The following is a 27,358-nucleotide window of genomic DNA, read 5'->3' as shown; positions in this document are numbered from 1 at the left end:
ACAGCGTTAGTGAAGCTCCAGTGGTCTGCTGGGGGAAGCAGGCTTGCCTCTGTGCAGATACATTTCGCTCTGTGCACAGCCTGTTCTGGGCTGCTGCTACAAAAAAAGAGCATCAAGTAGGAGGATCATTTTTGCCTGGCATGGGGAAGTAAAGCTATTTTTACAGCGGCTCTCCTCGTCTTGTCCCCGTTCTGCCTCTCTGATAGCAGAATGAATGCCGAGCCCTCAAAGTCCCATCACGTGGCAGCTCTCACACGTGCTTACTTACATCTTGGTTTGTCATTTCCCAGTAAGGTCTCTCGCCGTAGGACATCACCTCCCACATTACAATGCCGTAGCTCCAAACGTCGCTGGCCGATGTGAATTTGCGGAAGGCAATTGCTTCGGGTGCTGTCCATCGGATGGGGATCTTCCCTCCCTTGAAGGAAAAGAACAGGAAAAAAAAAACCCAAAACCAGATTGCAGAGGAGGGCAGAGAACACACAAAAGAGGACGAAACAGCACTTCTTAGAGCACCGAGGGATATTATTTTCTCTCTGGAAAGAGACATCGAATTTTAAAGTAAATCTGTTTGACAGCATGGGGCCCCTTTCCACATTATCTCAGCCCATAAGCATTTGTAGACTGCCTACTAATTGGCTGTCCTGAAGGTTTGTTGTTTGAATGCTGTTTGAATGCTGGGACATGTATAGGATCAACATCTCAATTACGTTGCACGGGTTGGTAGGGGAATACAGTTCCTCCGTTTCTGAGAGCAAGCGGGGGAGGAACAGACAGCTCTGAAGCTGAGGAAGACTTTGATCTATCGAGGGCTTCATGCAAATTGCTGCGGAAGTAATGCCCCTTTTTTCTTTCTTTCTTTTTTTTTTTTTTTTAATGCAGTCCCTATCCTGCAGAGAGATCAGCGTAGCGGGCACAGAAATCTGTGTGTGCAAAGACCAGCCTGCCCAGCCTGCTTGGCCTCTGCTGTGGGACTGAAAATGGTGCCACAGCTGTCAAATGTGCTTTGCTGTTTCCCTTACCCTTTCTACCATTGTAGAAGCCAAGCTTCAGACCAGCTCTGAAAAGGAAGAGGGGAGGGAAGAGGGAGTTCGGATTAAGGAATACTTTTCTCACTGGGTTTAAAGAGTTGTCTCTCTTGATTTATATCAAAATACATTTTACTGTGAAGTCCCTTCCTCTCAGTGTTGAGCTAAATATTGGAAGGTCTCCCTGAATGCCCCTAACAGTGTTTGTTATTAGAAAAAGGTAGAATTTGGAACACATTTTTAAAGCAAATTTCAAAAAGTCCCTTCTTCCAATAATTATTTATTCACAGGCTTATCAGCACATGCCCTAATTGAGGGGCCAGATTCTCAGCAGTGCCAATTAGCACATGGCAGCACACTGCAGCCGCAGCAGGGCTGGCTGAGAGCCCTCCAGCCTGCAGAGAGGCTCCAGTCCAGCCACGCACCGAGCCCCGTCGTGGGGCCGTGACTGCCAAGAGCTGAAAGGCCTTTCCCAGATCTCCGCGGGAAGTGGGAACGTGACCCAGACAGCTCCCACCACCAGTAAAACAATACCCTTGGGAAAACATGATAATAGGACATGTCCAGGTGTGCCAATCACTGCCATGAATATTGGAGGCTCTCCCCAAGCCTGTGCTGTGGAGGATGGGTCCTGTCCATCCCCTCCCGCAGTGCCGGGGCTTGTGGCCTGATGCCCTGAAAGGATGGATCAAAGATGGAAAGGGGCAGAGCACTCAGGCTGGAGCAGCTCCTTCTCAGGTTGGGGGAAATTACAGGGTAATGTTGAGGGCAACGTGTATCATTTGCAATGGGCATTACATGCTTACCAATGTTCTAAAAGGGTCAAATTGTCCAGAAGACCATGGCTTACATCTCTGCATGGGTGCCTAAGCAAAGCACTTGCTCTTGCTCTTTCCTTCCTTTGGTATTCACTAAAGAGGACAGAATAGAGCTGGCAGCACGGCACCTTTGCAAAGTTTGCTATTTGACCCAGGTGCCCAACATAAACTTAATAGTTATTAGTTAAGTTCTGCCTTATTTGGCCATTCCCACTACAAAGTCACATGAATTTGCAAAATTAACTTGATAACAATTAACTGGTAACACCTGGCCAAACCCCTGTGCACAGTTTTGAGGCTCTGGATTTATAGAAACCTCTTTGCTAGAGGGCCTGAACACCAAAATGTGGCAGGGAATGCATTTTTCTTGAGCTCAATCAGTTCGGTATCCTCATAACTCACCCTGGTTGTGTATGCTGCTTCCGGGTCATCTTCTAGGACTCTGGAGAGGCCAAAGTCTGACACCTTGCAGACTAAGTTGCTGTTGATTAGGATATTCCTGGCAGCCAGATCTCTGTGTACGTAACCCATGTCAGACAGGTACTTCATTCCTGATGCAATGCCTCGCAGCATCCCAACCAGCTGAATGACCGTGAACTGCCCATCGTTCTTCTGCAAAAGGAAGGAGACATTTGATCAGTTGATAGTCTCTGCACCCTCAGCATTGCGTGTGTGTGAATAAAAATGCAAAAGCAAGTCTCCAGGGAAGAAAAACCGTGAAATTAATAATTCATTACTCTCATGGTCTGACCACAAAGCTTTTCCAAGTTTCACTGTTTGGATTAGGATCTCCAGAGACATAGCTAGGGAAATGTAGTTCTTTTAACTGGAGATGAAGGAACGAACTATTTCCACTGGTGACTGATAAAGAGCCTGTGGCTGCAAGTGAACACATGTAGTTATGTGTATAAAGGCACTGGGGTGGGCTGTCTCTGAGTCAGCCAACTGAATGGCACCAAGTTGCATGGAAATCCTACCTGTAATGGTCCACGTGTGGATATTTGGGGGTAGGGGCTCTTCCCTATGTTGCCACACTGCATTTCTAATCACTTCCTCTAACCTCCCTTCTCTAGCTCTTATGTTTCATGGAAATACTCTGACACGTCTGGGGTTTGCCATAATGCAGTGTGGATGTTGTAGCTGTACGCTTCTACGGGAGAACTTATCTTGGGCCGCATATCTCCGGGACACAGGGCTCTACCCACCCTGGGGACAGTGATGCACAGACATCAATATGATGGATACAAAATGTCCGTCTATTTAGCTGCGTCACACGCTTATATAGCTCTTGCGCTTCCTGTTCCTGCCACTCCTATGGGGAGGAGCCTATCTTTCCGTCACATCCCGTGATCTTCCGGTCGCCGATCCCTGTCTATTCCCCTACAGATGTGCTCTTGAAACAAATTTTGCAGGATAAGTTAATCATTTCCATGCAGCGGACTGCTTTCTAAAATAAATACAATATCCTCCAATTTATTCTTATCTGTTTGTATCAATGCATGAACCAGGTTCTTCATGATGCTGTATAAATATAGATCAAACAGACAACTGAGCTACTCCTGCCTCCAGACAGCATCAACAGCTGGACCAGCACCCAGCAAACATTTTCATTGATATTAACCATCTGCGAAGAACCCACATTTTAACCAGAGTCCTCCTGGAAAAAGGACCTAAGCATTACCTTTAAAAATGTATCCAGAGAACCGTTCTCCATGTATTCGGTCACTATCATTACTGGTTTGCCTGGAAAAAAGGTGAACGAGTTTGTTAGTAGTTTATTTAAAAAGCATGAACAATAATAAAGTCTTTTCATAATGCACCTGAATGTGAATATACAGCCATGTAACAGTCAATCTACACTAAGACACTGCTGTCCAGGCAGGACGACAATAGTTTTTGCCAGAATATATGTAGAAATAGAGGAATCAAGGAGGAGGCAAAAAAGTAATCCCGTATTATGGGTGCGGTACCAAGCCCTAGAGTATTTAAATTAGATTAGAGGAAGAGGCTGCAAGCTGAACCCAGGCAAACTATGCACAGCCTTCTCCTCATGTCTGAGAACAAGCTGAAAGCTTCCAGAGGCCAAATTGCACACAGTGACCTCTTTGGACTCTTCCCTATAGCTTCAACACCCTGAAGTAACAATGGGAGCCCAACAGGAGCAACCAGGATGATGTGAAGTATCTATCTGAGCTTGGTAGCCACCAAAACCAGGACCAGGAAAGGATGGGATTACATCCCTCGTAATTCAAGTAATCCCATGTGCCTACCTGTGTAAACACATCTGGAAGTAAGAAAAGGAATATTTATGCTGCAGAACAAAAGTGAGCTAAGTATGGAATGAGTGCGAGTGGAAATCAAAATGAAAGTTCTTAGCAAAAGACCTGGTCTGCTATTGTTGACAGGAATAATAATGTTTTTCCAAATCCCTTTGATTAATTTTCATGCCCAACTCATTTTAATGGTAATTATATATAGTTTTTGCTCAGTTTTTATATCTAATTTCTCGCTAGCTTGCCACAATGACATAGCAATAATTAATGTGGTGTGCTCCAGCTCTCGTAAACTCAATGAAATCTTATAAGAACATGTAAATCATTTTTTATTTAAATCAATTTCCATTAGCTAGCATGAAGCACAGACAAAAGAGGAGCTGTCAATTATTTGTGAAGTGCATTATAAATGTCTTTCATAGAAATGATCAACGAGAGCTGTTGCGTGCCGTAACATGCACATGAAGGTAAATGCTCCTAAAAATCGGCACATGTTCTACCATTTAGATTGATCTTAATCTTCCCACTTTCCCCTTACTTTAACTATTTGCCTAATTTACTGCTTAATTATCTACACAATAAAGGTAATTGTAAACTTGTCAATCAAAACACTCATTGTTGTGCAGATACTACCTTTGCAGTGTGAGGGACCTGCACCACTTCAAGTCTTTTAAGTTAGTATCACAGCTACACCCCGAGCTCAAAGCTTGCCAAAAGCATTACTTTTGGTACGAGAAATACATCTCAGGGCCATGAAAAATATCATTGAGTCCCAAACGAAATAACGGGCCCCATCTTCAAGGATGACAGCCATCTGTCTACGCATAACATGGGCTTTTTGCAGGAGGGAGGAGAGATCTCAGGTGACATTGCTATAGGTTGGCAAACACGTCAGTGGCTACACAGGGAAGGAAAATCCCAGGTACATGTAAATTTTTTTTTTAATGTTTTGTTTTTAAACACTAAACCCCTGACTGTAGCATGGAGCCCTTTATCTCTGACACTTCAAGGCAGCGTTGCAGCGACACTGGCGTTTTGTTACGCCACCACCATGGGGGACCTCCTTCAGACTTCTGCCTTTGGTTGGCATCAGACGGAAGAAAATAAGATTTCTGGTACCTACGTTTCATTATCTGACTGCTGCAGGTTGACAGTAATTGTGGAATAAATTAGCCCCATAACCAGAGCATGGAAATACAGGCACAAATAGAGTAACTTTCAACAATGTAAATGAAAAGTAAACATCGGGCCTTCTGAAGCGCTGGGCTGACTCTCTGTGTCAGCAGGGCTCCCTCCCTCTGGCGTTACGGGACCATAAAATGTGTATAGATGTCATTCACATCAATGTAATAACGGCATGTGCACACCGTCAGCGCAACCAAACTGAACGCGAATGAAAACAGCACCATCATTACCTTTGTAAAACAGAAATAGCTAAAGGCTTGTCTGCACAGGGACAATGAAGACGATTAATCCAAATTAACTAAGGTGTGCATTAGAACTAGATTAGTTAAATGGTATTAAGCCCCTGTGCGGATATTCTCATTCAGAATTAAAAATGGCCTATTTCAATTTAACTTAATTTACTTCCAAAGTAAATCATGATGCAGCAAAGACATTTTACCCTAAAGATCTGGTTCCATGAGAGGCCAATGACTAAAACACTAAAGGGAAAAAGAAGTTAAACAATACCTTGAGATAGCAGCATAGTTTGGGATTCATAAACGTTGTTTTGGTCCATTTAAAAGAAAAGAAAAAAGCTGGGAAGATGCTCCAGATGCCCGACAGAAAAAATTTTGAGTGCAGTAAACAAGCATTTACTAAGCTAATGAGGAGAGCAGGGTGCAGGCATCCCCCTGCATCCTAACTCTAGTTGCTCCAAGCCCAATTTAGAAGCAAAGTTTCCAGTGTTTCCACGGCCTTTGGAGCAGACAGCCACTTTATATAAATGGCAGCTCACTAGGGAGGCACATCCTCTCTAAAAGTGGGATTCCCACCCATCCCCTGAGGCCCTGGCAGCCAGAAAGACTCAAGCCCTTGTCAGCAGCAGCTTTTATGGATGTATAATTGTCACTTGCTTCCTGCCCAACATCCCACATCTCTGCAGGGCTAGAAATTCGAGCTTTTATATATTAAGGGCTACACAAGGTGACCCTGAGAGATTTTGATATTTATTCAATTTTGGGGAGAAACCTATCTTGGTTAATTTTTCCTCTTCATAAAAGTTTTAGGAAACACAATTTCAAGGAAAAAATGCAAGAAAAGGCTGCTGATTGCAAAATAACATTAATTTTGAGTAGGTTATAAGGATATGAACAGGACAAACAGCTAGAGTGTCTGTACCTTCTCTACTGCAGCTCTGAAAGAGAGCTAATTTTGGAGATGCTCTCTGATGAATGACAAAGGGTACTAACAGCAGCCACACAGCCCCAAACGCCGACATTTGAAGGGTAGTAGCTAAGATCTGACGTTACCAGTCATGAAGACAAGAAGGGAGACGGCCATTCACACCTGCGAAGCTGGTGCTTCTTCAGCTAGCAAAAACTTCGCAGAACACTTAAAATATATCTTAAAATAAAGGAGTAGTTGCTGTCAACAAAACAATCCTTGATTAAAATAATGTACACCCTTCAAGGCTTTAAAATGGAAGAGTAACAACACCTCTGCACCTTTCCCATCAGCTCAACACAGCATCAACAGCCAGAGAGGCTTGGGCTGGGCACATTCAGATGTGGTGGTCCCTTCCTCTGTCCTGGTCTTTAGTGCATATAGTAATGTGGAGAAGAACCGGGCTGGGAAGGTTATGGGAGGTTATTTTGCTAACTGAGCAGTCAGACCTCAGTAACTCTTGTGCTGGGACGTTTTGCCAGTCATTTCACATTTTCTCCAAGCACTCATCCACTCTCATAACCTACATGCCAGCACCAGGGTCAACTATTACCACCGGCATCACAAGCAGATCCCCTCAGGAGCTTGCCTTAATCGTGGTTTTACACAGTCCTGTCATCTTCATCTACGCTGCCGTTCTTCTCCCTCGCTTCTGGAAAGCAAAACTTCAGCTAACTTCTGTCCTTGCTCACATCCCACGTGAGTGATCACAAGGCTCAGCACTACCCTCCTGTGGGCTTTGCTTCAGTGGTTTGTCAAAATATGATGGTTGGAAATCATCAGGGGTTGTGGGCTTTGGGTTTTTTTCTTTTTTTTTTTCCAGACTCTCGGTAGCAAAATCCTCCCTGTTTCCCTGCCAGGTAAATTGCTTCCCACTTCTTGACTATCTTTGTTCACCCTGGGGCTCATGTGGTTTCAAAAGTAAACAAAGGCAGGAATAAGAAGTGGGCCTGCTCTAAAAACTTAGCGGTGCCTCAGCGTCGCTGCATTCAAAACGCTGTTGCATTTTGCAGGCGGTAGGTGCTGCTGAACTACTTGCAAGGCAGAAGTCAGGCAGCGCACCCCACCGGCATTCAGACATCCCAGGCTTACTGCCGTCGCCATTGCCCACCCACTGCCTGAGGCTGGCCAGGGGTTTCATCCCCTATTTCTGTCTCATTTAATTTGGGGCCTTTGAAGGGGGTTTTTCTCTTAGCCCATGCATTTTATGCCTAGGTGAGGCAAAGTTTGCAGAGGGAGTTAATGGTTTTTATCATTTTAGCCATTATCTATCCATTCTAGCTGGAAGAACAACAAAATCCTTCAGGCACAAACCCCCTTTACAATGTCGGGGAACCTGATCCTAGCTGACCTACAAATTGTGACATTTCAAGCAAGGGGAGTTCACTGTTTTTTTGAGAAATTGTGAAAGGCGCAGTCAAAATGAGTTACCCAAGCTTTCCCCCCCTAACCAACTCTCCCATCAGCCAGAGTTCAAGGACAGCAGTCCGCAGCAACTTGTACCTACTTTTTGTGACGACGCCTTCCAGGTGGATGATGTTGGGGTGGTCAAACTGCCCCATGATGCTTGCTTCTCCCAAGAAATCTCGTCTCTGTTTCTCTGTGTAGCCCACCTTCAGGGTTTTGATAGCCACCGGAAACTCCCGCTTTCCCTGCAGCTTCAGTCGCCCACTGCAGACTTCCCCAAATTCACCTTCAGAGAAAAATCAGAAAGAACAGTATCACAGCACATCAAAGGAATGCACGGTGCACATCTGTCTCCAGCATGCAGCCCAGCCCCCATAGATAGCTGATCAAAAGCATGCATGGCTGTCCCACACTCATGGATGTGGAAAGCTGAACATCACAGTGGTCACCACCTCAAATACCTGGTGTACCATGAGCCATGCAATTCATAAGCACAAGAAAACTGGGAAGAAAAATGTATTTTCCTATATTTAAAGAGCTATGCTTTATATTCCATTGGGCTTTTTTCTCATTTCATGTTTTTGTCTACTAGATGAAAGACTCCTGTCATGTCCTATATCATTGCCCTGTGTAGATAGCTGTAAAACACAAGCCACTTGCTTCTTAACCTTCCTTTGGTAAGTTAAATAGATGGAATGCTGTTAGCCCTTCACAGCAACATATATTTTTATAGACTATAAACCCTTTCTGATTTTATGACCACCTTTCTAAAAAAGTAAGCCAAATGGATATCTTTTCTTTTTCTCTGGTGAACAGTAAATTACCTCCAAAAACTCAATTTCAGAGGATAGAAAAAATATTCCTAAAGTTGGACGTAAGTGCAAACAAACAGCTTAATTGGAAAGAAAATGGGAGTTTCTTCTTTTAACCAAGGATTAAAAGCTTTGGAGTTTGGTTTGTGCTTTTATTTCTCCCAAATCATTTAATTCTTAATTTTTGATTTGAGACTGACCTTAACAGAGGAGGAGAAAAAGGTTAAAATCGTGAAAAGAACCTAAAAATTAAATGACTCATTTTTCTTAGCATTCATCGGAATAACTCAACTTGGTCCAAACGTGACCATTTTCTGACATTTCCAGTTCAGTCCCTGAATTTTGAAACCACAGATTTGTCCCAGACTTCAGCTGGAACACGCTCCCCGTCACTTGCAGGATACCTAACAGCACAAATATTTCATGGACCTTCCCAGATCTCTTAAGAAAGCCAACCCTCCATGCTGCGAAGGGTCATGCAATGCATTTCCATACCAGCTCCAATAACTCTTTCGATGGTTATGCACGAAGCTTCAATTTCCTTAGCAAACTCATGGACAGCTTGATTAGGGTCCTCATAGGTGTGGGGGTCAATGTAGGTCCTTACTCCAGGCAACTTAACTGCAAACACAAATTAAGAGCGTTACCAGGACATGGCGTGACAGATGATGGGCAATACCCACTCCTGACCCTTGCACTCTGCTTTGCTGGAAAACATTGCAGCAGGGCAACCTGTTTCTATGGGGAAAATGAATAGCATACTTGGAAAATGACATTTAGTTTATGTGTGTCATACGTGCAACTTCATCTTATTTAGAAAAGCACACAGTAGTGCTCAGCTGGAACAATACGCAGCAAAAAATCCCTCTTGGTGCTGTGTAATGGGCTGGTGTGAGGTGTGGTGCAAAAGGATCCTTTTCTGGATCTGGAAAGAGTACGCCAGGAGGAAAAGTACAAAAAGAAAAATGTTAAGGAAGCAACTTGCAAAGCAAGTTGGATGGAAGGGGGCTGACAGAGATCTGCAATAAATTATGCCCTGCTGGTCACATATTAGTTAATCAGTTGGCCACATTATTTCAGATGGAGTTACTGAGATGTAAATGAACACAATATTTGCAGTACAAAGCCTGTGGGTTGTACCAGTATAAATAAAATCAATAGAAGGCTTTTTCTCCAGGACTTGAGAGGGGGAGAAGTATTTTCATTATCCATACTATAAGTTTGTTTTGACAATCATTAAGGCTACTCACATGAAGAACTGCTCATCAGTCTAATAAGACAGTTACGTTACACTGTGGCTCTTAATTGATTTGCTTCCTGCTGCCTTCATTACATAGCACTAATGGAAATTTGACTATCATTCAAGATGCGTTTGCCTTTTCCACCCCAAAAGGCACCTTGCTGTTACGCACCCCACATCCCACAGCACTTGACAAAGAAAGGCTTTTCAAACACTGGCTTTGGACGTACAGAAGGCCTGAGAGTAACCATGAGGTGTATGTTCTAGCATCACTGCAGAGGTTTTTTGCATGTAGGGGCATTAACACAGCATTTCTGAAAGCTTCCTAGGAGCAAGAAGTAGGTGTTTTTCCTCAGGCCTCTGCAGAGGCATCCAAGGCAAAGAGTAGCTGTGGGACTGGTCCTCTCTGCTGGCTGGGGTGGAGCAAGGGTTTCAAACAAGTATTCCGGACTGATGTGTCCAGAGCACAAAAATGTAGAGTTGTTATGTGCCGGCCAGGCAAAATTAGTAGCACCTTGGGTCACACAGCAAAGAGAGAGGAACAGAAAAAAATGGCTCACTAAAGAGGTCTGCTCCAAACGTACAGGTGTGAATAGCTGGGCACATATAAGGACCGTTCAAACGCTCCATTCTGCGTGGGGCTTAGAGCAGGGGCAGGTGGGGACTTACTGAATAACAGAACAAACTGAATTCTTCTCCATGTTACCAGCAAAACCAACTAAAAAAAAAAAAACAACAACACAAAACAACCCTGTCACTTGTATTTCTCATTACCGCAGAGAGCCAAAACCACATATATACGTGTTCGATCTTTACTCACTGTGGCCGTTATGAAAATGCATCTTTTCTTCTTCTGGATCTTGTTTAGCCTTGCTGTAGCCACATCGCCTGGAAAAAAAACAACAGAAGAGCGTTTTTGTCTCTGGTATGGCAGAACCCTGCTCTTTACTTCAAATCTCACAAAACATAAAAACCCAGAGCAGTGATGAATCCAACCTCTCTAGTGGCTGTATTGCTGCTGTCCCAGTTTTAGCTCATCAAACTACTTGCGATTTCCCTAACGGGATTCAGGGCCCAAGGCCCACTGATTTTCAATTGGACTTGTGCTTCCAAATCCCACAGATGCTTCTGAAAAACTCTACTCTACCATACATGTAATTTAGCTATTATTAAGAAGAATTTTTTAAAAAAGCAAGAACAGGAAGGACGATGGAAGGGGAATGGGATGAAACGTTAGAATTGCAGAAGCGAGATCTCTTGGACTGCAGAGCTTTTGCAGGCACCATGTTGTATGTATTGCATGCTCCCCTTCATCCACTGGGCATTTGTGCAGAGCTTTAAATTTTCATACTTTAGAAAATAGCCTTGCATAAACATTAACACCTTATACACATGCAAAATGATGGGTTAAAACCCTCAAAACCTGTCGTCCCGCTGCCTTCAAGGGCTCTCCTGGCTCTGATGGGGTTTCTTGCACATCTCCTGTCTTTACCCAGGGGAGCTACCATTCATGCAATCCCCTCCGCCCAGCAGCCATAAAGATGGAAGAAGGTGCAGAGTCACTTCCTGACCTACCTTGCTCCCACATTAGCACCACGCAGTGTAAGGATGCTGCTGAATCTCACCATGGGGGTACAACCACATCCATATGGGAGTCACGTGTCCCCCAGGGCATCCTCTTATTAGTCTTTGGCTGGTCTTCCCTGACTCGTCCCCCACCCTTCTCGCTGGTTCTCTAGGCAATGTTATTGCATTAGCATTAACTGAGTGCTTTGGTGGCATTTCTGAGACCTGCTTCACTTAGACAGCCACTTAGGAAGCTACAGGGTAACTGCACAGGCAAAGAGAACTGCTACATACACACATATATATACATTCAAAAATATGGGATGAGGTATGCATGATGCACATATATATGCCAGCAGCCCCAAGGACCTGGTATGATAACTGGATACAGGAACTGGTTCATCATTAAAGCAAACTGCATAGACATGAGACAGAGGGACACTGCCTGATAGAGTGAAAAGCCAGCAATGGACACCTGCAAGCCAGCCAGCACACAGTGTGATCGCTAGCTGGCACACCTCAAAGAAAGCCTCAGGTTACCAAGGAGCCACTTAAAGCTGAGAAACTTGGGAGTCTTCTCTTTTATTGCCCATGATTTTTGAGACAGGGAGATGTGAGCACTCCAGCATCACTCGCAGCAAGGAGGAGCATACGATTAGCAGAAACAAAACTGCAATTAGGAGGAGGCAGTAATAGGCATCTGCACGAAACGTGCCCTCAGCGTGAAGTCCTATTACAGGGAACTGCTGCCTGCCTGGTTGCAAGGGGCCAAGCAGCCTTTTGACTATAGGATTTTGGCACCAGATTTGTGAAACGATCATGATTTCAGACAAAAGCCCCAATATGACAGGACGTACGCACCGCCACTGAGCTGGCCCCAGCAGAGCTGGACACCAGAGGGTCGAGGATGGGAAAAGCAACATGAGCTCCCGAGGTTACCCTGGGGAAGGGGAGCAGGCGCAAGCTTACCTAGGGGAGGAGACCTGTGCCAAGGGGAGAGGAGGAAAAAACAGATTGCAAAGTTTGTGCAAGCACAGGGGAAAGGATCGAGACAAGGTGCAGAAGACAAGGTGGGAGGCTGACAGGCAGTCCAAGGCAGGGAGACGACAGGGCCAATGAACAGGTCGCACTTCATAAACAGCCAAGCTATCCATGCAGGGCGTGATTTCAGCAGCAGCAACCAAGCTGAGACCATCACACTCCAAATGCAAACCCCACGAGAGCGGCAATGAGGTGCCCGGAGACATAGCTCAGTTATCCACGTGTCGGTGCTCGCCACCTTGCTCTAGCAGCAGCAGTTTCATTTCCCGAGATGGGGTCCTGCCTAATTAACTCAAAAACTAAGCACTAGGAGTATGCGGAGACCCTGGGAGTAAGGGTTATTTCAAAGCACGTTTTGGTGTTCACAGTCCTTGGGTGAAAATGGATTCTTCTCCTTCTTCATCATACTGCCCCTCCCTTTAAGTATCTAAACTAGAGATATGAGTATCAGTACAAATTCCCACTTCTGGCAACCCCAATTTTTCCTGCTGTAAGTTGCCAAAAGTTCCATCAGTTTTCTGCAGAAGTAATTCTCTGGATTGAGGTGAATAACTCAATTTTTTCTCTTAAAAATACACGAATGTTTCAATTCAACTTTCTGCCAAATGCACATATACAAGATTTCTTCTGTTGACCTTTTAGAGCAAATGCCCTCATCTCTTCCTCAGGTTTGGAGTACTTCACCTACAAATAAGCTTTTCTAACAGTATCCTTTTTACTATCTGCATCTCCTGATTCTTTGACCATAAAGAGGGGGAAGAGAGAAATTGGGCACATGTCATTGCTTGTGTCCAGTGATCTAAGCACACCCTGATGCACAGTGGTCCATGTTTTACTGTCCAGGGACACACTCAAAGGGCCAATGCAAACCAGTTGGCTCCGGCTGTCTCCCTCTCTCAAGCTGGGTAACACATACAGCAGCACGTCACATTAATATACGAAATCAGGCTCTGGAAACGCCCAAAGCATCGTTAAAAAAACCCTCGCAAAACATACCAAGGTGAAATGGCAGCTTGTGGACTGCGACTCTCAAGCAACAGTTGGGTGTCACTAACAAAGCTTGCTGCAAAACCTGCCTGTTGCAATCACTTGTGTCCTTCACATGCTCGTTTTCTTAAACTACCCAGAGAAACAAGCCATGTACATGCTGACTGCAGCTAAACGACACTTTGTCCATTCTTGACCTTCAGATGCTTTAAATAACACACACATGCAGTTTTTACTCCTTTCTTTCCCAGCTAAATCCCATAAAAATCTGCTATTTCAGGTTAACAGTCCTGATTCACTACGTGAATCTTACTGGCAGATAAAAGTATCTAAATATTATGGATTTGCAATAAATTTTGGTGGAAGAAAAAGCTCCCGTTTGTTTGTGCCCATTCCTGCATGTGCATTTGCTCTTAATATTTATTGGAAAAGCTGCGAGTCACAAGCCTCCTGATGGAAGACTCATTCTCTAGTTTATTGTCATTGTACGAACCATAGATTTCCTGTACCTTTTCTATATCACGTATAGCAAAAGCACAAAGATCCGGACGCTCACTTCGTCTCCCACTGAGCTGGAGACACTCAGCCAAAGAGTTAATGTAATTCAGCAGCACACCTGAATCTCAACTCATTTACTCCTGTTGTGGATTTGTCCCAGTTTCTGTATCTAGAAAGCAGATGTCTTCCTTGCACAGCTCTGTGTTTTTCAATAAAAGTATCAGAGGAAAAAAAAGTGAGACTTTAAATATTCTTAAGGCATCATGTCTTATTTAAAAACTACTTGCAGATTGGCAGGCAGCTCGTAAAAAATTTATGGGGCAGATTATAAAAGTGAAGTTGTAAAATGATCCCTATATAGGTTTATAAAATATAAAACGGACAGGTAGAAAGATGAAGAATCCAGCTGGGAAACCAATGCCCACAGCCTCGCATGGCAGAAGCCATTCACGGAAAAAAATCCTTCAAGAAGTGAGGCAGGAAGATGCTTGCTCTCCTTGGACTGATGGAGACACTTTGTGTCTGACCGTGCTTCGGAGTGCCTTTGCTGGGTGGTGTGCGGCCCCTCAGCCACCCGAAGCATCCCCAGAACCAAAGAATGGCCAAGAAAAGGAATTTCCATCCCCCTAGGTGGGGCCACCACTCTGGTCACAATCCAGGCAGGACAGAGTCAGGGGACTGTGGAGCTGTAAGCAGCAATGTGGGAGAGTCTTTATATACTTTTTTTTATAAGCATAGGCCAAAGCATTTCAGTACACAGCCAAGGCGTTACTGGAAATGCACATGGGGACAGCATTTAGACATCCCTTGTGAGGAACGGGACCTCACCTTACTAGGTGCAGTCAGTACCATCAAATGGCTTGTGCCCCGAAGCAGCATGCCATCTCCTGTCCCAGTCCTGCAGAGATTTATACATGTATTTAACCTCTTAAATATGAGATACATGAACTCTGTGCGCTTCTCTGAAACAGAGACAAAATGCCACTTGCTTTTCAGGGGTGAGACCTTCCCTCAGATGCACGTCTTTCACAATAAATCAACTTTGAGGAATGCATCCAACCCATCTTGAGCTGTCTTTTTACAGAAGGTTTGTGAGGACTGCAAGGCTGTTGTTTACAAGGGGTTAGTGCTCATTTCGGACTATTTATTCCAGGATGTTAAAGCAATAAGGCTGCATACGTGTTGTAGGGCAGGACCATGTTCCACCCACAGGAACGAACAAACAAACAAACATGGATCTGTCCATCTGGCCAAGATCCTGTCGCCTAGGCTTTTATGTGGAGACAATACCTTGTTCAGCAGAGTTTTATCATGCATAAACAACACTGATATTGAGAGCCAGAGGCAAAAGTCTACCTCTAGTGACGTTGTTCCATGATCACCATTTGCTTTTGCTATTTGCAATCCTAGGATGTGTTCAGTATCACAAAACCAGGGAATACTCAAGGGACTGGTGTAAAACAAACAGCTTTTATACTGGAAGTTGTTTCCCATTTTTCTGTTCACCTCTCTCCTGCTTTTCTGAAGTCTGTAATGAGTTACTTCCATGGCACTGGACCAAACTTTCACCTGAAGTAACTTGCAGCAACTCATGCAAGCTGGGAGTCTGACCCATTCAACTCCTTTATCTACTCTCAAAGTCCTATAATTTGGAGAATGGGATCAAAAGAGCAGTAAGAGGTCTTAAGATGACAAGCTAAGACCTTTGGCTCAGTTCAAAGATACACTAGATGACTGGCCTTAGAGGAACCAGGGCAGGTTCCCTTCCTAAGGGCTGCAGGCTCACCATCTTCTCAGCTGCTTTCCCAGCCACTGCTGTCCCCCTTTACAGGGTATGACCCTGCCTTCAACCTCTGATTAAATTGGACGCCTTACAAAGGAAGTTTCACAATTCCAGCAGTGGTATTTTTAGCCTTTAGTCTTTCCCTGCCTTTGCACTGAATGACTCCCTGCTTTCCTAAACCACCGCCAGAACAATTAAAAATAATTTAAACAAGATACCATTTCCCCCTCTCGCAGGAAGTTCCCTCTGAAGTGATCTCCATAAATCTCTCTAAAGAGGTTGTTGTGCCTTCCTGCAGCAAAGCCAACGGTGTCTGTGCCTTGAAGTCACTTCTCCCATTTCCCCCTCCCAGCTTGCTGACACATTAGTGTCTCTGCAGTTTAGGAAGAAACTTGCAGAGGATGTTTTCCAGGTCAGACAAGTTTTCCCTATGTGTCTCTCTTCTTTGTAGCCATCCAGTCCATTCCCTTTCTCCTCTGAGGAGTATTTTCCATTGCTGCCACTCTCTGGTTGGGGGCCTTGCTGAGGACATTTGAAGCATGATTCCCAGTGAGGGACTGCTCAAGCACCAGTGGCACACAGACGACAGACAACGCAAGTACCAGAACGTTTTCTTTTAGTGCAATCATTGCCAAACGGGTGGCTTGCAGGAACGACTGCATGTACCATAACATTTTGCAGCCGAATGCTTTGACTTGAGCAGCCTGGCTTGCTAACGCTGCACTTAAGCACTCAGAAGTCATGAAAACCAATTTAAAGATGCTTCAAACAGGAAAAAAAAAAAGCATTCTGCTTTAGGGCCTTTGGGATTTGCATTTGCAAACCCCTCCCTGGTTCAGGTCTCCGTCAGAGCCAAAATACAGCACCAGAGGACCCAAAACCAGGCTGCCTTGGCAATTGTTGTGCCCCACAGCCAGGGACTACACCACGACCCAGCTACCACCACGCAAAGCCTCAGCATCCCCCAGAAAACACAGTAGAAGCATTTCACACCTCTTGTCCAGCTATGTTGTAAAACCTTCCCAGTTTAACAATGCATGTGGGATGTCTCAGTGCTCCTATGGTCTCAACAGCGATCTGATGGGAATGTTGATTGCATGAGTCTCCTAGGAGGCTTAGGAAGATCTCTGCCTGCACAGATTACAGATGACTCAGAGACCTAAAACACATTCCCTTTGGGGAGCAACTCATGTCCAGTGAAACCAACAGAAATCAAAATCACCCTTCCTTTGATTAGTTAGAAAAAAGAGGGGTTACAAAAGAGCAGAAACTGGTGAGGCAGCCCATCTGGTGGCAGAACGGGGCAGCATGCAGCACGGACACGCAGCTCTCAACGCCCACAAAGATATGTCCGATGCAGCTGGACCATATCATTGGCAAACAGCAACATGTCATTGCCATGTATGTCATACATTGACACGTGTGTCGATGACATGTAGTTTGTTTCACTGACATGCACGTTACATGCCACTAACACCTTTCCACTCCTGCCTGCCCCCCGCCTCCTTTCTGGGGGTAAATGACCTCCCCCAGACCCTTCTGGTGATAAGAAGCAGAATCTGATGAAGTGTCCGGCATACGTGATGTTTTATCATGACACATGACATTGCTGGTGCAGTGTCTGGATTGATCACGGCATAACATATCAGTTTTTTTTTTCCTCTGAGACCCCTGCTCTTGCTGGAGACACTCTGCTTCAGGTCACGCTATTTCCAGTTGTTGAGATAGACAAACTGGATGCAAAGATTGGATGAAAAAGTGATTTCCAGGCCCATACAAGAAAGGGAGGGAGAGGCAGACTGTGCACAGAAAACATGGAGGGAGGACATGAAATAGGAGCCAGCACGGGTGGGAACACTGACCATGTTAGGCTCGGATAGGCAACAGCACGCAGAGAAGAAGCCCACCCACAGCCATGATCGCAGCAACTGAAAAGCAAACAAAAAGGCCCACGATAAGGAATAATCCCACCTCCCTGGCAAGGTGTAAATACATTCGCAACATTTTTATATGCACTTCTTCCTTCTTATTGTAATTCTTATTTGGACTTTAACACACGGGGCTGCAAGAATTTTACATCATTTGCTACCATTGGGGAAAAACACCTTGGGGAGAGTGTACGGATTCTGGTCCCGCAAAGCAAATAACCATGTGCTTCCTGTACTTGAGTACCACTGTTAGGATTAATGGGGCCACCCATGTGCTTAAACTTAAGCACCTGCCCTGGAGCAGGCAAAGTGACTTTTTCACAAGCATGTGTGCGGTACAGTTACAATTTCCTTTAAAAAAAAAAAGCACTGGATGAACGCAAGCCCTGCTTTTGCAGACCCTGACGCGTGTACTCAACTCACACAGCCTGTTCTGGGTCTCCTTGTATCAGTGAAGCTTTGCACGTGCATTATGTATCTGTAGAAGCAGGACCTTGTGAGTTGTGTAAGAGCATTAAGCCTTAATAAAATCAAAATATAGTGAGTTGGAAAACACTGCGTGTGTCCACAGCTTGCTTTTGAAGGCTGCCGAGCCATTATTCTAGTCTAATCAGAGTATGGGTTCACCTGGAATCAGTCTATACCAAGGCTGGCTGCACCTCAGTAACTGCCCTTTATCCTTGTCAGAGAACTTGCCCGGACAATTTTTCTGTTACCAAATCTATTAAGGCAATTCATCCTGAAAAAGAACATAGTGCAGAAGAAACAAGAGGAAGAACTTCAGTACGATATACAAGCAGGAGCCCAACGGTGCAGACATACTCTGATTAAAGTCAGCTGAAGATCTCACTCATCATTTCTCCTCAAATCATCATAACATGTCATTCTTGAAAAAAAAAATTATGCCCATCAGATTTTTATAAAGTATAATTTACAACGCCTAAACACATTAAAGTAGCCTATTTAGACAAAATTAACATTCTGCAATGGCACTGCCTTAAATTATGATGTAAAATAACTTCAGGCATGCAATGATTTACAGAATTATATACTGGATTATGTGCTTACTTAAATTAGAACTGGTGAAGAATGTGTCTCTAAGCTCTTTTTGCATCAGCAAAACAACTTGCTAACATTTTCTAAACAGTGATGCCAATATTTTTTTACTATAATTGACAATATTTTGTATTTTCATAATGCCCCAGCTTGTGCAGTCATACTAATAGGGGAGCAGCTCAGCCTTCACTAAACCTCTCCATTTATCCAAGTTAACACCAGAGGTCCAAAAGCCAAAAGCACACAAATGGAACCCAAGCATTATGTATTTTGAGTCAAAATTTTGCCATTTCCTGGGTTTAACCTCGCAGGATTTGAGTGCAGGGAACTGGTACATCTCCAGAAGACACTGTGGCTGTGACGACTTAGCTTACATTTTAGCTAGGAGGCCCTTTCCCCCCTGGCATTTTCTAACAGTTGCTGCCACCAGACCTTCCCACACCACTCAGCATGCAAAGTCAAGGTTTTTGAAACAACAGTTCAATTAACCTGAAAAGCAACAGCTTCCTTAAAATGAAAAGAGCTCATTGTTTTCTTAAAGAAAACTCTTTGAGCACTTCATCAGCAACTGGGCTGCTCTGAGATAATATCAGTTCCCTGCACTGAATACAGAGAGCTTCAGATCTCACTCGCTCCCTTTATGGGGAGGAAAAAAATGCTCAAGTGCAAGGGAAATATTCCTCAGTGCAACCTTACTCCTGCACACCTGCCACATAACGCTGTGCACATAGGGTCAAAATACCCTTTGAGGTGTAATATTAGGGGAAACCTAAAGCTCTTAGAAACAAACTAAACTGGATCAGCAGACAACAAAATTCACTTTCCAGTTCCAGAAGCACTTGGACAGGTAACTGAATGGACTATTTGGCCTGAAGAGTTAGCACAAAGGAAGACCTATTACTGCTCGAGTTAAAAGGATGGCTTGATTTGACAGATAAACTTCAGAATATAAAAATCCTGAGGCAAATAAAACCGAATGTTGAACTCCAGCAAACCCACCATGCCCTCACGGCCACTGCACTTGGGTGCTGATGACTTCTAGGAGGGGCAAAGCTTCCCCATCTCCTCGCTCCACGCAGGGCTTTCTCAGTCTAGAAACTGAGGAGCTCAAAAGCAAATGCTTTCCAGATGAGATCAAATGCTGTGGCAAGATAAGAGATCGTGGCTCAATGAAATAAAACCCCAGAGAGGTCTGGGTGTAAGGTCTTTAGTCAGCAAGCTGACCTATAGCAGGGAGCAGTCGCAGCTGAATGGAGTACTGTATATATCAAAATTATCTGCAAAGTCTCCTCCAGCCTCACTGAATCAATGAGGAGAGCTTGTGGGGGCTGCCCCTGGCTCCAGCAGGCAGTCAGGAGCCCCTCCGATCTGCTGCAGGTTAACAGATGAAACGTCCACGTAACAGTGAAGGTTACAAAGAAAACAGCTGCGGCATTAAATCCGCTTTGCTGGAAAAGTACGAGGCGCTGAGGTGGCAGCATCTCCAAAAGCCAAGCTGGCTTGAAACGAGGTGTGACTTCTGCTTTGAGCCCTGGCTTCAAGGAAAGGGCTGCAGATGGACAGAGACAAGGTAGAGGAGCCTGGAGCTGCAGCGGCACCTCCTGGACCTCCATGGCCTGCTGGCGCTGCCCTGCTGCTTGGCTAGACCAATTCAACCTCTCTTGGTTATCTCAGGCACACGAAGCCAACACTCTTCCGTTCTAGCAAAGGTCACCCCTGCAGTACCTATGTGGTTTGCAAACCCAACTGTCCAGAGGACAAACTTTAATAAACCTGTGCTAGGAGGACTTATCAAAACCTTTGGCATTGTTTCAAACCCTGGGCTACACGCTTTCTTAATGAAATGAATATATATGATGGGCCCCAACAACTGTGCCTGCAATCAGTGTAATTAATTTACCACAAATCTGCAGATGACCCAGAGAGCATTTGGAATTAAACTACATTTCTAGTGGCTAGATAGAACTTGGAGAGGCTCTGCTGTATAGAGTTGTGGCTTTTAAGAGTTATAAGTTGAAGACTTGGAGTCATGATAAATGAGAGCCTCGTTTGTTGCTTTTAATAAGCTGCTCTAATGGGATGTTCTTCAGAGGCTTGCAATTACAGACTGAAATATTTTTGGGTGCCTGGGAAGATTTTCCTAATCCTTCATGCAGCCTTCAGCGATGGCAATGCATGCTTCCTGCATCTTCACGTAGGGAGGCCAGCACTACAGCTAGCACCTTGTGAGTCAACATGCCTGCTTCAAACATCAGAGAAGCAGCATAACACACTGTGAGCTGCTAGGAATATATTCCTACTTTGCCCAGAACTATATGAATGTTTAAGGAGTCAACCCCTCTTCCTGCTAAGCTATACCTAGTTCACATGTTAAAGCATGTCTCTGCACTGTTCAAGAATAACTGAGAATGCAGAAGCCTAAGCAGATGATATCTATGCAATCACTATGGGGAAGGACAGCAATGTTTCCAGGGAAAGGAACTGCACTTGGAAAGAACTCTGGCATTATACTTTGCTATGTCTAAGCCCTAAGTATGGATAACCTTTTTCCTAGGTAAGAGGCCAAGTGCCGCAACACGGCGTGCCCCCAGGAGAGGTCATGCTTCCTATTTCTAGGATCCAAAGCAAGGTAAACCATCCACATATTCAGAAATGCAGAGGGACAGCCTGATTTTCTTCTTCATCTTCTACCCGCTCCACAGCCAAGAGAAGACACTGTAAAACCCCACTTTAAAACACTACGTACTCATGGGGCTTTCATCAGTGCTCAGCAGGAGCCTGAAGCTGCTACTGCTGAAATCAGGCTCCATTTTCAGCTTGAGGGGCAGCCGAGTTCCCTTCTCAAAGTGGAAACAGGACTTACACAATGCCATCAAACACATCATCTGAATGAAGGCGAGGAGCTTTCATTGCTGACGGCTGCACTCCCCCACATTTCCTCTGCTCAGACAAAGCTTATGCCAGCCACTTGTCTGTTCATGACGGTCCTCCTGCCCTGTTCCCTTGGCTGCTGCCAGAATAACTCAGAAATGCTGCTTTCAAGGGCAATGCCTCATGGGCTTGGAGCTTAATTACAGACTTGGTCAACTCTCACCTCCTGTCTGGGCCAAAGTCATCTGAAGGCAGATTAGCTTAGGTCCCTAAACCCTACTTGAAACAGCAGCAGCTCAGACTGGCTTGTGGAGCCCAGTGTGTTTGCACAGAAGTAATAAATCAAAAAGTGTTTAGAATTAGGAAAAAAAAAAAAAGGTGTTGGAATAGCCAGATTTGCCAATCTGATCTAGGCAGGATGCTAGAGATGGGGACTGCAGGCAGCAGATTTCCACACTGGCCCTGGGAAGGCATCACCCTGTGCAGAAGAGTGCACTGGAGCACTTTTTTCTCCAGAGAGGGATCTTGTCTACCAATGCCACTAATGCTCCTCTCTGCCAAACCGCCAAAGAACAAAGAGGATGTTAACATGACAGAGGTAGTAAAAGCCTTGACCCAAACAGAAGCAGGAAAAGACCCTGCCTGCTCTTGGTGGATGGGAATTTTGACTTGGCTGAGCAACAGCTTCTCCAACGAAATCCTTCCTCTTGTCAGGTGAATCGTGGGGAATATTTGGCAGTAGGCAGCATCATAAAGTGGCTATAAATCATGGGAGACAATGTCCTGTAGGAAGAAGGAAGAGCAGGCAAGAATGCAGAGATAAAAATCCTTTAAAAAGTCGCAACTAACAAAAACTGTGACTCATGCTGGAAAAATTCTCTCTATGAAAAACGTTATCTACAAACTGTCTCCCATTTCCTATGGAAATATTGAAAAGGCAAACTATTTTAAGCCCTGATACATCTTGGAAAATAGGATGGGGGGGAGGTTGTGGCAAAATTCAGCCATTTTGACCTTCCACATCACAGAAGGTTGCAAACGCTGGCTCAGGACATAAGATATACACCGCAATCTTTTCACCCTTCCTACTCCCTGAAAGTCACATTTTAACAAGATGCACATATTTGTGTCCAGAAAGTAGCCCTCTGCCACCACAGGGGCTGATATTTAAAAGTCTAAATCAGCTAAGGTCAAGGATGGATACTCTGGTGCAGAAGCCTCTAATTGCCAATACCCAGGTGGCAAGATTTGTCTTTGCTTTGTCTTTCAAAGGCTAGTTCTTTGCCAGAAAGAAACTTTCTATATATGCATGACATAGGGCGAGGGGCAGTTTTTTGTTGCTTCAAATCTATTTTTTTTTCTTAAATTCTATAAAAAGCTCCCTCCGGTTCTTTGGAAGATCACTTGAGATGGAAAGGTCATCCATAATGGGTACCTGGCTATAAATGCAGATGCACAGTATACTTAGTTATTTTGAGCGGCTTTTGCAAACATGCTCAGCACTGACCTAATAGCATCCCCACTTTACTCTGTAAAAGCCCACGCCTTTGTTTAGTGCTACAAAGCTCAAATGCCTGGGGGACCGGAGGGACCAGCAGTCTCTTAACACTTACCCCAGGATTCCGCCAGTTTTGCAAACAGGGCTTGGTTTGAAGGGCAAAACTGGGGGAACCGCTCCGGACCAGTGGATCTCCTTTCCAGGCTGATGCAAACCCGGCTTCCTACCTTGGTTTGTAGGAAGAAAGGGGCTGATGCCACAACGACGACTGTGGCACCTTATTGCTCCTTGCAAGATGGAGCGCAAAGATCTTTGTGACTGTCATTGTCTGACACAGACTCTAAAACAAGTCTGTAATGATTTTACATTAATATATACTTCAATTAGGAGCAACAATGCCAAGTGGCATCTAATTCAAACAATGCTAGGAAAGCAGAATGTATAGCCTTGCCCAATCTGTAAAATGCATTGTGTCTTCAAGAATAACATGTAATCCTAACAAAACAAAGGTAACAACAACTCCGTGTTCTTTAATTCAATGGTTGTAGCTGGTTTAATAATAAATTTTCAATTCACTTCTCCTTTTTTTCTGAGACAACTATGGTCTGATTTAGTGAATCTCTTTGATTTGTAATCCTGATTGTTATATTATTAATATGCCCTTGATGCAAAGAGTGGGATAACTTAAAAAAGTGATCAGCTATTTTGCTTGATGGCATTTACGTCCTTGGTCAGAGGACGCATATTTACAGGAAAAGCTTTCCCAAGCATCTGCAAGTAAATCAGCTCTGAAACGCACCTTAATTGTTTAGAGCAAAATGCATTTAGTTTCAAATTCCCAGGAACCTCCAGCTTCAGACACAAAGCGCATTTCCACAGATGGACACTAGCATGTGGAAACGCCACCACAACTACTGTTCAGCTGACCTTTGGTTTAGGGCCAGCTGCCAATGGGAAATGCCAAGCTGTTATTTACATTCATTCAAAAGAAGCAAGAAAACTGCAGAGATACTTGAAAGCAAAACAGGGGAAGAGGTGTGGAAACTTCTGCCTCTGAGGACCTAGCAGAAAATAAAAAGCCTGCAAATCCCAGCAAACTTCTAAGTCCTACAGCTGGGAAATTACTTTCTAAGCTGCTCAGAGCAAGAGGACACCTACTTCTCACTGCAGGAGCGTTCTCAAGCTCTTCCTAACTGCAGCCCAGCATTTGGGAGGATAGGCACAGAGATGCCATACAACATCCTACGGAGGAATATCCTAAATCTGAGGTGCCCAGAGCCTCCCAGGGAGCCTAGGAGCAGGACGGAGCCAGCAACGAGGAGCCTGTTTGCAGGAGCTGGCCAGGCTACATCCTTGCTGCTGCAGAACAAGAGGGTTTTTCTCCTTAGCTTTGCTGCTGGGCCATACCTGCTTTTCTACGTTAGCAGAAAAGACAGAGCCTGGGCTTTGCACAGCTTGCTCAGCATGGAGAGCAGTGGTGATTCTAGCTGGAGCAACTCCTGGAGTTCAAAACGTCTGTTTTTTCTAAAAGCATGAATGGGAAAGAACTAGGAAAGAAAATTTAACCCCCTGGAGCCAGGCACTGGAACAAAATACCCACTCCAAAGACACAGGAAAGTGCTTCCAGAAACAGGTTAATAGCTTCAGAAAGGGAATATCCCATGACTTGGAATGCGTTTACTGCCCCTGCAGTGTCACAGCAGGGAGAGTCACTCCATGCATTGTCTCAAAATCATATCCAAGGCAAAGCAGGATGACTGACATATTTCAGCAGCATTTCTGTTTTTCAAAACAGAAGCAATTTTTGTTTGCTTTGTTTAATTTCAAATTGGCTGTCAGCTTTCTGGGGTTTATGTTTCTGTTCTCACAGGTCACTCAACACACTAGATGGGCTTCAAAATTCACGGGAAGGTAAAGAGCCTGAGAAGCTCTGTAGTTTTGAAGCCAGTCCTCTAATGATGGACCAAACCTTGGCGCTGGAAGCTTCTCTACCACCTCCAGCTGACGGATTGGGTTCTTCCTAGTTTAGGGGAAGGGTTGAAAAGATAAAAATGAATCAAGAGCTCAGCTCCCTGTGCCTGCACCTTCCCATAGTCCAGCATGGCACAATGGAGAAGCTCCAGGGAACTTGCAGCTGCCCTGAGGTCCACAGAGAGAGGTGTGAGTACAAGGTAGGAGGATTAAGGCAGCAGCAGAAGTGGCAATAAAACTCTAGCCAAAGGAGACACGGGCTTTCATAAGCATGCCAAGAGAGAAAGAGCCAAGAGCAAGCACAACCTGGAAAGCCATTAGGGAGAAGGACAGAAAGACACAACTAACAAGAATTGTTGACAAATGGCTCAGGCTTTCCAACTGCTTGCTTGGACCAGAGAGGGTAGCAGCAAAAAGGAGACCTGCAAGGGCATGTCCTCCCCAAAGGGGTCCTGAGTGCTTGCCAGCAACTGTGGGAAGAGCAAGAGCTGCTCGTTGCCACACAGTTGCTATTCCTTATGGCCACAGAGGGATATACGTCCCTCCACCTGAGATTCACCCTGCCAGACTCCTCCTTGAAGAACTGCCAGACTACATCCATAGCTTCCCTACAGCCACGCGTGCATCATTCTGTTTGCATCAATACAAGCATGCATCCAGGCTGGGGGAGGCCAAGGTCCACATCCCCCCTCTCTGTTCAAGGAGGGATTTGACTCAAACCTTCCAGCCTTTAAGGAGAGACTTGAACTTCTGCCTGCAGCGTTCAGAGCCAAGGCTTTTTGGCTACAGCTTTCCTGTAGCCCCTGGTGTGAATGGTCTGTTGCCATTCACACACACACACCCCCACAAGCCGCTGCATGCTTCTTGTGCAGACAGGAGCATTTACTTTCCCATTTTTAAGCCCAATAAGTCACTCAAAGCAGATGACAGGAGCTCAAATGGCTGAGCTGGAAGAGACTGTCAGTCTCTGACCTTGAGTGAAGATGAGTCTGGCAGCACACTTACCTTTTAAGACAGGAAATAACTGTGTCCTTCCATGGATGCCCTATGCCTGGGGACAGAGCTGCTCAGCCTGGCTGGATTTCACTGCGCCGCATTCACAGACTGATACCCTGCCTCCTCTGGGAAATAAGACCCTCAGCCAATACGTTCAGTATCAGCACAGTTCCTATGCGAGTATCTTGTAACTACTCTTAACACTTACAATATCCTGTAATTTACAGCCACCCTGCTAGACCCGAGCTTAAGACAGACCTGTATCATGAAAGCAGCAGTGGGCTGATGGGTATCTTAAAGCATAAATGTTTACTTTGCACTGAAAACAAATTCAGCCTTATCAACAGATGCACCTCACATCGCTTTGCATGAAGAATGTTGCATTGTTTGACTACTGCTATTAAAAAAAATGTACTAATACTCATATAGTATATGAAAAAAGTGCCGTGTGTGCTGGCTGCTACACAAATTTAGTGCCACAGTACAAACTGATCCTGATACAAGCCAGATATTCCCCCAATACCACAATCCCTTGTTCACCGACAAGTTCCATCAACTTCCATTAGAGTTGTCAAAGATGGTATAGCCCAGGCTTTCATCACTTGCCTATGTTTAAGCACATGAGAAGTCAATGGGATTGCTTGATGGTTTGAAGCCGAGTATCCCCCTCCATGGAGGGAGCTCTCTGTATAATTTACTAGCGTGTGGGGAACACATTAGTGTCCTAAACATGAAAAATGAAATCCAGACCTGACCAAAACTTGGGGCATTTGGCCATTTGGCTGGGTTTCTTTTTCTTTGCAAGTGTTTTCCTAAAGTCACATTTTCTCTGTGAGCAAAGCCCGTTGTGAGCTCTGAGTGCAAACATATGGGTTTCAGGTTATTTTACCTGTAATAACATGTTCTGCTTATTTTTAAAGGAATGTGAAAAAACTCCTGTGAGAATCAAGTCAAATAATCAGGGCCAGTCTATACAGAGACGAAAATCATTGGGAAGCGAACTACATCTGTGAGCGAGCCTTTGCCATTCCTGCCAGTCCAAAGAGATCAATCAGCCCACACTCATGCTGTTTTACAGCGCTACCGTTGGACAGCTTCATTCACATGTTGCTTTCACCTAAATCGTGCTAATCAGCTGGTCAGATAAAAGTTATTACAAAAGTTGGAGACGTATAAATACACAGCTTCTTCTCTTAC

At 44.7% G+C, this 27,358-nt stretch overlaps 1 protein-coding gene across 11 annotated transcripts in view; it reads right to left on the bottom strand.

Moving 5' to 3' along the window:
* EPHA5 (EPH receptor A5) overlaps window positions 1-27,358 on the bottom strand; it is a 199,884-nt gene that overhangs the window by 20,239 nt on the left and 152,287 nt on the right. For 8 of the 11 annotated variants that reach the window (XR_010372731.1, XM_064450171.1, XM_064450172.1 and 5 more), the window contains 7 exons: window positions 17,704-17,769; window positions 10,787-10,854; window positions 9,222-9,347; window positions 8,015-8,200; window positions 3,528-3,589; window positions 2,249-2,458; window positions 269-418 (listed from right to left, as the gene is read on the bottom strand). Coding sequence is in view for 10 of the 11 variants with exons in the window: in XM_064450171.1 (XP_064306241.1) it covers window positions 269-418; window positions 2,249-2,458; window positions 3,528-3,589; window positions 8,015-8,200; window positions 9,222-9,347; window positions 10,787-10,854; window positions 17,704-17,769 (868 nt within the window). In the remaining variant the exon portion in view is untranslated. The remainder of the gene's footprint in view (window positions 1-268; window positions 419-2,248; window positions 2,459-3,527; window positions 3,590-8,014; window positions 8,201-9,221; window positions 9,348-10,786; window positions 10,855-17,703; window positions 17,770-27,358) is intronic. The other 3 variants (XM_064450176.1, XM_064450177.1, XM_064450181.1) reach the window with 1 other exon arrangement.

The sequence above is a fragment of the Phalacrocorax carbo genome, chromosome 4 (assembly GCF_963921805.1).
Source record: "Phalacrocorax carbo chromosome 4, bPhaCar2.1, whole genome shotgun sequence".
In the NCBI taxonomy this organism is placed as follows: Eukaryota; Metazoa; Chordata; class Aves; order Suliformes; family Phalacrocoracidae; genus Phalacrocorax; species Phalacrocorax carbo.
Note: the sequence above shows the minus strand (reverse complement) of the source record. Positions and strands in the feature narration are given on the sequence as shown.